Genomic DNA, 12,031 nt, shown 5'->3' on the forward strand with positions numbered 1-12,031 from the left:
GAGCAGCCTGTCCACCCAGCGCGCCCGCCGGGGAGGGAGGGCGGAAGGGAGATCGCGGCAGGGCCCGTAACGACACAAGGGATAAACACCAAAGTTATCACCAGCCGTGACCAAAATAAATGCCTGTGATAAAAAAGCACTGACAGGATGATCCATTACGCGGGTGTCACTGCCTACAACGAGGTTCAATCAGATACGCCGGTTGCCGTGGACAACGGGGGAAGCGGCGGTACCGGGCTGACGACTTTTCTGGAGAGGCGGGTGGTGGTTGCCATCAGGGAGGTGACACGGCGCGATCTGCATGAGGGTGGCCCGGCGTCGCGGGAAGGGACAGACCGCATCTCCCGCGGCCGCCGCTCGCCTTGCGGCCCCTCTGCTGGTCCGGGAGGCTGCCTCGAAGCACTGGCACATCCCTGGGGAGAGGAACGTCTTCCCTTACGGGCGGCCCCGCGGATGTGCGCACACCCTCCCATCTGGGATGCGGTCGGGCCCCTCCCCGGTTGGTGCCCCCTCGCCCCCGCTGCTTCAGGGCCGGAGCGCGGCACGGCGCTGCTGCCGCGGCTCTCCGCTCCCCGGGCGCCCCACGTCCCTCCGCAGCCCGGCGGGGGAAATCAATGAACGTTTGTTCCGTGCGGCGCGACCGTCTTGCAAGTGGTGCCCTGTTATTAGTGGGGAAAGGGGGAGAGAAGAAAGGCTCTCTGCGGACTCCTCCGCACGTCCTCGCCTCCGGCGGAGCCACTCGCAGGTGCCGGAGCGGGGGCAACGGGGGCCGGGCTGGCTGTCAGCGCCGCCGGGAAGAGCCGTACCCCGGGGCGCCGGGTAATCGCATGGCAGGCCAGCTCGGCGGTACGCCGCGGCCCCGGGCGGAGCGATTAATGAAGGCTCAGGGGCAGTGGGCATGGGTAAGGGCCGGTCCTTCTTATGCCACATTCCTCTGGATCGGGCCGGGCCAGAACTTGCCCCACACCGAGGAGGGGGAGGCGAGAACAAGGTCCTCCGGGCCTGGGGGATACCAGCCCTTCTCCCCCAGCCGAGGAGAAGGAGCAGAGCAGCGAGCAGCCTTTGGGAACGGCCGTGCCCGAGGTGGGGCATGGCAGGGAACAAGGGACGATGCCTCTCCACGCCCGCGGGAGGAGCGATGCCAGGGCCGTCCCCGCCGGTACCACGGTGCGTGACACGCCAGCCCCGTGTCTCTCCGGGGTGAGAAACTTCCTGGCTGCTAGCGACGGGTGGCTGCGCCGCTGCAGCGCATCTTTCGGTCCCGAGATTCCCCCCCCGAGCGTAAACGCATCCCCCCCGCCCCCGCCGCCCCCTTCCCGTCACGATTTAATGCTTTTCATGTTCTTCGGCAACTGCGTTTCCGCAGAGAAACCCCGGCGCGCTCGCAGCTCGGCTGCTCAGCTGTATTGTGGAGAGCTCAGGCACAGCCGGAGTGAATCCATTACGCCTCGATCCTACAATACAGGTTTATGCGGATACCCTCTGATTTACATTTAAAACAGTGCACGGGCATTGTCTGCTAGCCTGAAAAGAAAACACAGCCCCATAACTTCAAATGACCTTCAAAGCAATGCAATTAACTCTCGTAATTATCAGTACACGCCTTTTAGAAAAAGACACAGGTGCTCGCCTCGGTGCTGTTCCACCTAGTTAAGCAGCCTCGTCCTACCAGGGAATGCCCCCGTCTCCCCCTCCCCCCGCTTTGGAGTCCCCAAATCTGGGACTGGCTCCGCCGTTCCTACATGTCGAAACCTCCCTTCACCCTCCCTTCCCCCGCCCGCCGCCTGGGCTGAGGGACAGCTTGCTCAGCGCGGCGAGGCTTTGTCACACCGCCACACACACACACCACCACCACGTCGCTGGCTGGTGCCGGCGGCGGGCGGCGTGGTCGCTTTCCCGGCTCCCACAAAGCGCTCCCCTCCCGCCGGCCCCCGGACGGCAGGCCACGCAGAGCCGAAATTTAGGTTAATAGGATGGGCTTTGATCTGTGGTCCCCTTCGCCCGCCCCTCACCCCGAACGACATCGATCCGCTGCATTTACTCCCGCGCCGATCGGCCCCCAGCGCTCCCGCAGTCGCTCTCTGCGCGTCCGGGGAGAATAAATAAATATTCCCGAAACACCCAGCCGGTGGTGGCCCACGGTCCTGCCCGCCACGGCCCCGCGCACGAGTGGCAGAGCTGAATGTGCAGTGTCATGATGGCTCCTCCGACCCGCGGGCAGTCCCGGGGGCGATACCGGGAGCGGCGGGGCCAGGGGCAGCTCCGGGGGGGAGCTGCGGGTCCCGCAGGAACCGCCACCCCCCCCTCCCCTTCGCCCCTCTTTTGCACACACGCACACACAAAATAAATAAATAACGAGGCGGCTGGAGCCATCTGGGGTTGGATGGCTTCTCATCTCATTACAGAGCATTAGGAGAAACAGGCAAATATACAGCTATTAAAATTAATCGCCTCGCGCTGTCAGCTGAACATAATGGAAATTATTTATAGGCTGCCTACGATGCCTTTCTCGTCACGGAGGCTTGGTGCGGAGAGACGCACCCGCGGCTCCCAGCACAGAGAGGCGCACGGGGCCCAGCGGGGGTCGCCGGGCTCCGCTCGGCCCCGAGCAGCGAAGTTTGGGAGGTCAGAGGGGGAGGGAGAGGGAAGGGGAAAGGAAAGGGAAAGGGAAGCGGCGGAGGCGCTGCGCTGAGCGAGTTAGGATGGCTTGTTTTCAGGTGATTGCAGGGGAACGGGGGAGAGGCAAAAAGGGCAAACCGCGGGGCTGGGGGCCTCCCCGGGCTGCTCTAGCGGAGCGTGCCCGGGGCGGTGCGGGGCAGGGTCCGGGGCAGCGGGCGGGCTCTTCCAGAAAGAAACCTCCTCTGCAAACAGCGCATAGTGCTTAGCAGGCACCATGCGATGCGGTGAGGGCACGCCGCGGGAGGGGGCGATGCGCTTCCCGAGAGATCTGCCTGCAGATCTCTGCTACCAGAGGAAATGTTAATTGTCAGCCCTTCCGCTTCAGCCTCTGGAGCGGGCTCTCGGAGCTGTTTGCTTATGCTCCCGGGGAGATGAGGGTTTCTTCCGCTCCGGGAAAAAAACCCCTAAACCAAATCGACTACGCTAAGGAGAGCTGGCCTGTTTTTCCGACTGAGAAAGAGACTGTATTTGGGAAACATGGGGAAACGCTGCCCGAGCATTTCCCTGCTCCGTCCAGGGTAGTTTTTGCCAAGAGAGCCACCTCGGCTCGGCCGGGGCGAACCGCCTCCTCCGCCGGCAGGTATGGGGCTCCTCGCGGTGCTGCGCCCATGTGAGGAGTGAGAGCCTCTGCGGGGCCGGAGGAGGCAAAGTACGGCTGCCATGGGCATCGGAAGGCACCGGGACAGCCCGGGTGGCACCTGCAGGGTCCAAGAGAAGGTGCGAGAAAGGCCGAGTGAGAGGCTGGAAGCGCATCTTCGCCAGGCTTGAGAGGTTAATAAATATACCGTCCCCTCTTCCCAGCCCGCCTGAGGCTAAGACTCACAGCTCAGCGGGTAATTGACAGTCTCAATCCAAAATTGAAACATGTGTTAACAACAACGCCACGCATCCTAGGAGCTACCCGGGAGATCGCCACCTCACGGTCTTTATATATTATTTGAATCCACCGGAGGAAAGTGTCACGAGATTTTCAGAGCACGTTTCACCCCTACCTGTAAATCAGCTCTTATCACTGCTGGCTGCTCAGACAGAGCCAGCCTCTGCTCTGTAGCGCAGGAGGAGAGAGCCATTGCTCGCTCGCAGCGCTGCTTCAGTGCCGCCTCCATGCGGAGCCCGCCGGCGCCCCGCGCCCTCCGGGGCGAGCCCCGCGGCGGGGCAGCGCCGCCAGCCCGCCCCGGGAGCGCCCAGGACGGGCGGATCCGAGACCCGGACACGGCCGGGGCTGCGCCCGGCTCCGTGCTCCCTCTGCCCGCCCTGCCGGAGCGAGCAGGACCGGTGTCCGCGTCCCACCCCCCCGGGAACCCTTTCGCGCGAGAGCACAGAGCCGCGAGTGGGAACACGAGCCCGTACCGGGGCAGCATCTTTCCCATGCAGTTGCTCGTGCAGAGCTGAGGGCCTTGCTCCCGTCAGCGCGTCGACAGCCACAGCGGGGTTGGCTGCTCCCTGTGGTGTAAGCTGAGGATTCCCTTCCCCCGAAACCCCTCTAAGGGCCTATGTTATCCCTGGCAGGAAGGATCGGGCCGGGGCGGGAAAACGCAAACTTGTGCCGAAGTGGTTGGACGTGCAGAGGCAGGACAGGACTGGCAGGGTTCCCCGGGAAGGGCAGGTCTCCAAGGCCTCCCACCGCCAGTTCCATCCCTTTCCCCTCGCCGTTGCCATCGTCCCCTTTTCACCCCGGGAGCCCGTGTGAGGATCCGCGTCCTCCTCCGGGGGGGCGGCAGCAGCTCCCGCTGCAGCCCGGGCCCGCTCACGAGAGCCGGTGCCTGCGAGCTCTGCGCGGAGGTCACGACCAGCGGAGCAGGCAGATGGAAAATCCCAGTTCCTGCCGCACATAAACAAGGTGGGGACGGGCAGAACGGCCCTCGGCGCTGAGCGGGAGGGGAGGGGCGTGGGGTCCCTCCTCCATGGCCCGCTGCCCGCCCAGCCACGGCTTTTGCCCCGGGAGCTCCCTCCTCCGGCGGGCGCCGGCCGCGCTGCGCCGTGCGGGGGCGGATGGGCCCGGAGGCTCCGTTCGGCGAAGGGACGGGACAGCCGATGGCAAATGGACTCCGCTAGCGGTCCCGGCAGTCGGGACCGCCCGGGCAGGGCGCGGGCAGGGCGCCGGTGCGGCAGGGGGCACAGTTTCTGCCCGGCTTCCCCGGCCCCGCAGCGCGTCCGCCCCCCGAGCGGCTCGGCAGCTCTCGCCCACGCGTGCACTCACACGGTGGCACGCTGAGTCACACGGGCACGCCGCCTCTCGTACACCGTGTCACGCATACGCTCCGTGTGGCACACACCCTGCCGCTTCTCGATCGTGCCGTGTCACGCACGCGTTCCGTGTCACACTCACGTTCCGTGTCACACGCACATTTATTCCCACGCACACTCCATGGCCCTCTCGCACGGGCACTGCATCCTCCGGGGGAAGTACGGCAGCTCTCGCACATTCGCTGCTTCTCTCAGCTGGGACACACGCCGAGGCCCTCTCCCGTTCCCGTTCTCGCACCCGGGCTGTCACACAGCCACACACACTGTGACCCGCACACGCGATGCCCCAAGCGCGGGGTTCCCACGCAGACACACGCGCGCCGCCTCCCCCGCGGCGCGCTCCCGCTCCCCACGCACATCGTCTCGCCGCCTCAGACTTCCACACACGCGGAGCCGCCGCCGTCCCCGGCTGCTCTCCGGGTGCGCCCCCGCCCGCACACGCCCGCCCACCCCCGCACACACACACGGGGTCCCCGCTGCTCGCGCTGGGAGCGGTCCCAGCGCCGCGCCCGGGCGGCCGCGAGTGTGCGCTTGCGGGAAACCCGAGGACCTTCCCTGCGGCCTCTTTGGCAGCGCTCCGCCGCCACCGCCGGGCCAGCTGCGCGGCCCCGGTCCGGAACAGCTTGTGTTTGTTCCCACCAGACGGACGGGCGGGCGGGGGGAGGAAGGGTCAGCAGGTCCCGCACCGCGCAGCCCCGGGCTCCGCTCCCCGGGGCAGCGGCGCAGCTTCCACCTGCCGCCGGGCATCCCCAGGCCGGGGAAACCCCCACTCCTTTCTAAACTTCGCTTCCACGCTTTATACCCCCGTCCGCATTCTCCGTCCCGGGCTGATGCCGAGCTGCGGCCAGCCCCGGGCGGGTGGCCCCTGAGGAGGCAGCGCCGTGCGCTCGGCCGTGATGTACGCGCTGCCAGAGCCAGCCGGGGAAAGGCCAACTCCGCCCGAGGCGCGGGCAGAGGTAGCCGCTGATCTCTTGGCAGATCCAAGAGCGATTTGGCCGCCACAGCCGGGAGGCCGGCCCGGATTATTCATCATGGGCGGACGAACACAATCCCTCCCCCCTTCCCCCACCCCCGTCAACCCTGGATATTTTGTCCCGGCCGCACAAACAATATTCAACTTGTATCCTCTTCCTTGGAGGCACCGGCAATCCGGAGGCTGCCAGGAACAGGCTCCCGTGCAGCGCACGGCAGCGGGATCCTGTTTCCCTCGCAGCCGGCGGAGAGCGGCGGTCCCGCGGGGAGCGGGCTCTTCCCGCCCCGCCCGGAGCACGGCGGAGGCCCCGGGCCCTGCCAGGCACTCCCTGCGGGGCTTGGCCGCAGCCCGGCTCCGGCCCGCGGGCGGGCCCCCGGCGTGCGGCCGCGGCTTTGCGAACGCGCGGTCGCAGCCCGTGGAGGGCGGCGCTGGCAGCCGGCGCTGCCGCCCGTGCCAAGCCGCGGGCACAGCGGGGCTCGGCGGCCCCCAGCGCTCCGCTCGCCAGCCAAAGCCGAAATGAAAGCCAGCTCCGCGAACGCCCCCGGGGGTTTGCCTGGCGCCGGTTCCCTCTTTTCGTCCCCGCAGCCTCTCTCCAGTGGGAGATGCCAGCGGCGGGCGGGGGGTGGGTCCCGGGGAGCCGGGCTGTCCCTCGGCCCCCGTCTCGATCCCGGTCCCCGCTCGGACTCGTAGCCCAGCCGGGCTTCCCTCGCCCTCTGTTGGAAGCCTCCACGCTGTGCGGGGCAGTGGCGCCGGCGAGGTCCCCCACACCCCCCCCAAATCCGAGGGGACGAGGGAGAGGTCGCCTCCGTGCTCAGCGGCGAGCCGTGCCCCGAGGCCTCCTTCCCCTTCCATTCCCCGTTCTTCCTCTTTCCCCTCCCTCCTCTCGCACTTCCCTTTTCCCTTCCTTGGCCTCCTCGGGGGGAGGCACCCCTAGAGCGCACTCAGCCGAGTGCATCGTGCTCTTAAATCAATCCTGGATATTTAAAACTTAACTCCCAGTTTATTTTCGTCCAGGACGAAAGGCGCTCTCTACTTATTCGGGAAGCTATTTAAATACCTCCCCCGACCTCCCCTCGAGGTTATGAGTTTGCTGCTGGAGAATTTCACAAAGGTATTTGTTACCGTCGCCCCGGCTCACCAGGACGCGCGGCGGGAGCCGGGGAGCATTGCCGAGGGCAAGAGGGGATGTGTTTTGAGACGCTGAAGGGAGAAGACCTCCTTTCAGCCAGGGAATCGCGGTACTTCACACTCACTTCGTGGTTTATTACTACGGGAGGAATCTGTTTATAGTCAAACCGTATTACATTGGGCCGTATCGATTTTCCTGCAGTACTCCCCACCGATTTAATTGTTTTTAGGAATGTCAATTGCAGCTCTCATGTTCCCTGAATTCATCAGTGTTCAAATGATAAACCTCATCATCGCTCTAAATCATACGGCACTCTGCTCGTTCCCGGCTGCCTGTCCAAGCCCCCGCGCCCCCAGCCCCGCACACGGCCCCGTGCGGGTGTCAGGGCGCATTAAACTTCACCAGAGCCGCAGCACCGCCTTCCCGCCTCTCTCTCCCTCCCTTTCACAGCCCCTCCACTCCATCTTTTAAGTTTTACTGTCTTAAAATGAACGCACTGAAGAAATACACCCCTAAATTAGTCACGGTTCCCGGTTTCGGGTTCTACAGCTCAAAATCCCCTTTGCAGTGCAAAGCATACAAAACCAGAGGAAAAAAAACCCCAGCAACCAACCAACCAAAAAAAAAAAAAAAAAAATCATCACCCAACAGCAACAAAAAAGGCACAACCCACACAGAGAAGTCATCGAGTCTTTAAAAAATAATTAGGAAGAAAAACAAGCTGAAACTGCGGACAAGGCGCTGGAAACTCCACGCTGGTGCTGCTCGTGGCTGCGCTAATCCCAGAAGGAGAGAGCAGATGGAGCCCTTGCCCACTGCCCTGCCCGCTGCGTCCGCGCCCGGGCAGCTCCGGGGGTCCCCGCAGCCCCCGCCCGAGATCCTGGGCTCCGAGCGGCTCTGCGGCTGCCCAAGGGACGCCCAAGGGACACCCAAGGGCTCTGCGGCTGCCCAAGGGACACCCAAGGGCTCTGCGGCTGCCCAAGGGACACCGAGGCTGTGGAGGGGCAGGCGCAGTGACGCTCCCGCGGCAGGGACGGGGACCCGAGGGTCAATGTGGGGACATTCCGGGGAGGGCGAGCGCAGCCCGAGGGTGGCGGGCAGTCCCCTCGGGAGGGCACGGCTGTGGCCGAGCGCCGCTCAGCGCAGCTATTCCGGCAGCTTTTCCTTCTGCCGCTGAGGCTGCTCGGGAACCACCATTCCCAGGCACAAACATGCCCTGCGGGCAAGCTCAGCCCCCGCGGCGGTTTCCCTCCGTGGCGACCTTTACGCGGGCTCTTGGCCCGCTGGTTCCCACAATGATAGTGAAGTGCCTTTACGGACAGCCGATTAATTTGCTCCGCCAAGTCAGCCACTGTCTCTTGAGGCTACGGGGGCCTTTATTGCACGGATGGGAAGCGAGGGGGGAGATGCCAGGTTAGAGGGACCCGCGGGCAGGAGGGAGCTTCTCCCCGCGGTGAGTCTGGGACGTTCAAGGCGAGGGCAGCGCCCGCCCTGGAGGCAAGAGTTACCCTACAAACCCAGGCCGGACACCCACCCCCAGACTAATCGGACGTGCGGGCCGTTTTCCCCGCCGAAGTTTCGGCGCAGCGAGGGGATCCAAGCACAATAAAACATCACCCGCGCTGGCGCCGGGAGACAGCCCAGGCGCTGGCGCTTCGCTACACTCAGAAGCCCCCAGGGCAGGACTTGATGCCGCGTCTGCCATCCCCTGTGCACGGCACCCCCCTCTCCTCCTTCGGGGGACGGCGGGGAATGCCTTGCTCGCGGCTGGCCCGGGCGGGCCGCGGAGCCCGGAGGCGGTGCAGCCCCTGCGGAGCGCCGGGCGCGGTCCCGGGTGCGCAGGGACGGCTCGGCTCGGCTCGCTCCCCGCCGGGCCCCGGGAGCCGCGGCCCGGGAAAGCCGTGCGGGCATCCATCCCCTTCCTCTGCCGCCTCCCGCGGGCAGCCCTCGGCTGCTGTTTATTTTGTTATCAAATCAATTAAGCTGCCGCTCTCGTATAAAACGGGGGCTGGAGGGGAAGGAGGGGGAGGGGGTTTGGAGTAAAACTGTGGCCACTCCTTTGACATTGTCTCACCAAAGCAAAGAGCTCCTCCTGTTGGAGAAATGATTTCTTGCCGGATGGGAAACCCTCACAACATGCGAGGGATTTCATTAGTTTATTTTGAGTAACGTGGCTTTATGCTATACTATGCCATTCTTCTTTTCTTTTCTTTTCTTTTCTTTTCTTTTCTTTTCTTTTCTTTTCTTTTCTTTTCTTTTCTTTTCTTTTCTTTTCTTTTCTTTTCTTTTCTTTTCTTTTCTTTTCTTTTCTTTTCTTTTCTTTTCTTTTCTTTTCTTTTCTTTTCTTTTCTTTTCTTTTCTTTTCTTTTCTTTTCTTTTCTTTTCTTTTCTTTTCTTTTCTTTTCTTTTCTTTTCTTTTCTTTTCTTTTCCAGTGGTCTCTGCACCAACAACCTTGCCAGTCACCCGGTACAAATGCTCTTCTGTGTTCTACTTCTCTATTGCCATCAAGTCTGGCCACTGGTGCCTGGTCAAACACTAACTTCAAAACAGTGGACCCTTCCTGTGCTGTGCATAATGATCTAGCCCTTGTAATGCCAACACAGTATCTGGCACCTTGTGAGTAGCATTGAGCAGATTTAGAATTTTTTTGCTTGATCCAAAGTCCCCCACAAACCTGTCCCAGTCGCTGGATGGCTGGAAAATTTTCCATTGGTTCCCAGAGGCCATCAAATCAGCTGTCATGCAGGGTAATTTCAAATCTGTGCTCTGCTAAGTTCATGCCCATGATTATATTAAAAGTTTTTTAAACTTACAGTGTCTGTTAAATGAGGTAAGCTGAGCTGGGGACCCAGTATAATCACAACAGGTATCTTCTGGGGAATCCCTGGCAGGAAAAGCCAAGCATTTGATGAGCAAAGAGATTCTCCCAGAGCCTTGTGGTGTGCTGAGGAGCATCCTCTGAAGGCGGTGTCTGGCTGGAAGCACAGGGCTGGCTGCCAGAGGAGAGCACCTGCCCAGCCCATCCTGTGAAGGGCAGGACTGCTGGATTTCAACAGAGGGTTTTGCTCCCTCTGTCTGAAAAATCTCTGCTCTTTGCTGCTCTAGTTGCCAACCATTTAAGACTGTACCCCACTAAGGGTGATATATCATATTTGCTTATTTATACAAGTACAAAGAGGATCCAGATCTCCCCAGTCACAGAGTGCTACATTCCAAACTTACCCTTGTTTAGTTTAAAACCAACTACAATACTCATTGCAGGTACTGACATCAGGAGAATGACGGTGTGCTTGCTCCCTCCCCATGTTGTAAGAATTCTAAAGACAAAGCCCAGTGCACTGGGTAGGTACTTCATGGGAGACACATTCAGAAAAAGCCACTGATTATAAAAGCCTTAATTTCTGGGCACTCAACTACAGCCTGTGTGGAAAAATGGGTTCACTTGCAATCAGCAGCTATTTAGAAAAATTCAAGCTGGATTCTGGTCAGCCAAGAATGGATAAAAATGTTAAAACATGCACGTGCAGTAATGTTGGAAGACAGTGAAAACTGTGAGCAGAGGGTACACTTCAAGATATTTTCTACTGCTTCTGCACTGTGAGATTATCCATTTTAGAATAATTTACGTTTGCTAAATACTGCTGAGTTCTGTTTTTCAACCAATGACTGTGCTGTCTCAGGCCATCTGCTCCTCCTACCCAATGCTGCAGCAGCCCAGATCTTCATGGGATTATAGGGCCATGTCCTGGCCAATGCAGAAATGCACTCTAATTCACAGTGGGAGAGTAAAGCCAACAGTTGTGATCTTAATGTGTTCACAAAACAACAATTTTGAAAGAAAGACAGCTTAACATTTTGTTATGTTTTAGTGGTTACTCCTTACCACAACTTCCATCCTCTCTCAGAATTTACTGAAAAGAGAAAAAAAAAGAGAGTGTCCTACCTACACCAGGCACTTCCAAAGCCATAGAAATAATCAATGAAATTGCTAGTGTAGCCTTCAGCTATCTGGGAGCATGATTTCACCTTCTCCACATTACGTCAGCCACATCCACCACCCACAACCCACACACCTCCTCCCTCTGTCCCCACACAAGCTACATAACCATAAACTCAGAATGTGCAGTGTGGTTCACAGGAGGAGCAATTCTGTGGATCAGTGGTGCCCTAAGAGGAGTTCAGGGTGTATGGTCTCAGCAGCTGGTGGGAGGGAGCTACGTAGGATGGTGCAAATGTTTTTTTGTTTGTTTGTAAGTGGGAATCTATGGTAGGAGAGTTCATGGTTTGGAGCACTCCCCTGCTCCCTGTGCTGGTGTGAGTTAAGTGGTGCACTGAGGAAGTACGATGCTGAATTTTGTTTTCCTGGCAGGAGAGGTTTGTGTGCAGGGTTCAGGTTAAAGGTTTCAGGTGGGGAGGGAGGGAGGAAGCCTGTGGGTTCCAGAAGTCGGTGGGGTGACATGCCAAATGTGAAACTGCGGTTGAGGGCTTCCAAACCCACGTGAGAGCTTGGCTAGGGACCTCATGGCTTTCTAATGTTTTTGTTGGTGGGATGTGCCACGAGTAACTTTAATGGATTTTAAACAATATTTTTGGTTTGGTGGGATTTCTGTGCAAACATTGACAGATGGCATGGGTAGCTCATGTATTTTCATCTCTGTTCCTCCCCTAGTGTCTTGAAAAGCCCTAAATCTTCACATATCACCTTGCTTTCTCTATAACCTCTTTACTGGCCTCCCCTTCTCTCTCTCCTTTTCCAGACCATGTCCTGGGTTAATTCTATATTCTGCTGTTCCTAGAGCCCAGACTAACTCTTTTCCCCTGTTTCCTGAATTTTTGGTCAGGTCTTTCACTGCTCATTTAAACAGAATCACTGGAGGGTTGATGTATTATGGGCACAGAAAAAAAATAAAGGCAGTGAGGGAGAAAAAAAAGAGAAAGGGGATATGTGTGGGACAGTAAGGAGGGCAGCATGAGAAGAGGTGGTAAAGATATTGAAGTGTAG

At 59.9% G+C, this 12,031-nt stretch overlaps 1 protein-coding gene across 2 annotated transcripts; it reads right to left on the bottom strand.

Moving 5' to 3' along the window:
• Window positions 1–1,755: 1,755 nt before the first annotated feature.
• Window positions 1,756–10,268, bottom strand: LOC134548340 (collagen alpha-1(III) chain-like). 2 transcript variants are annotated; one of them, XM_063393030.1, is made up of 2 exons: window positions 4,030–10,268; window positions 1,756–3,377 (listed from the first exon to the last, which is right to left on the bottom strand). In XM_063393030.1, the coding sequence occupies exon 1, from the start codon at window positions 6,749–6,751 to the stop codon at window positions 5,723–5,725; it is 1,029 nt and encodes a 342-aa protein (XP_063249100.1). In that variant the 5' UTR covers window positions 6,752–10,268; the 3' UTR covers window positions 1,756–3,377; window positions 4,030–5,722. The 2 variants fall into 2 exon arrangements, with proteins under 2 accessions (XP_063249100.1, XP_063249099.1); XM_063393029.1 differs by having other exon boundaries at window positions 3,672–10,268.
• Window positions 10,269–12,031: the final 1,763 nt, after the last annotated feature.

Source organism: Prinia subflava, chromosome 3 (assembly GCF_021018805.1).
Source record: "Prinia subflava isolate CZ2003 ecotype Zambia chromosome 3, Cam_Psub_1.2, whole genome shotgun sequence".
Lineage (NCBI taxonomy): Eukaryota > Metazoa > Chordata > Aves > Passeriformes > Cisticolidae > Prinia > Prinia subflava.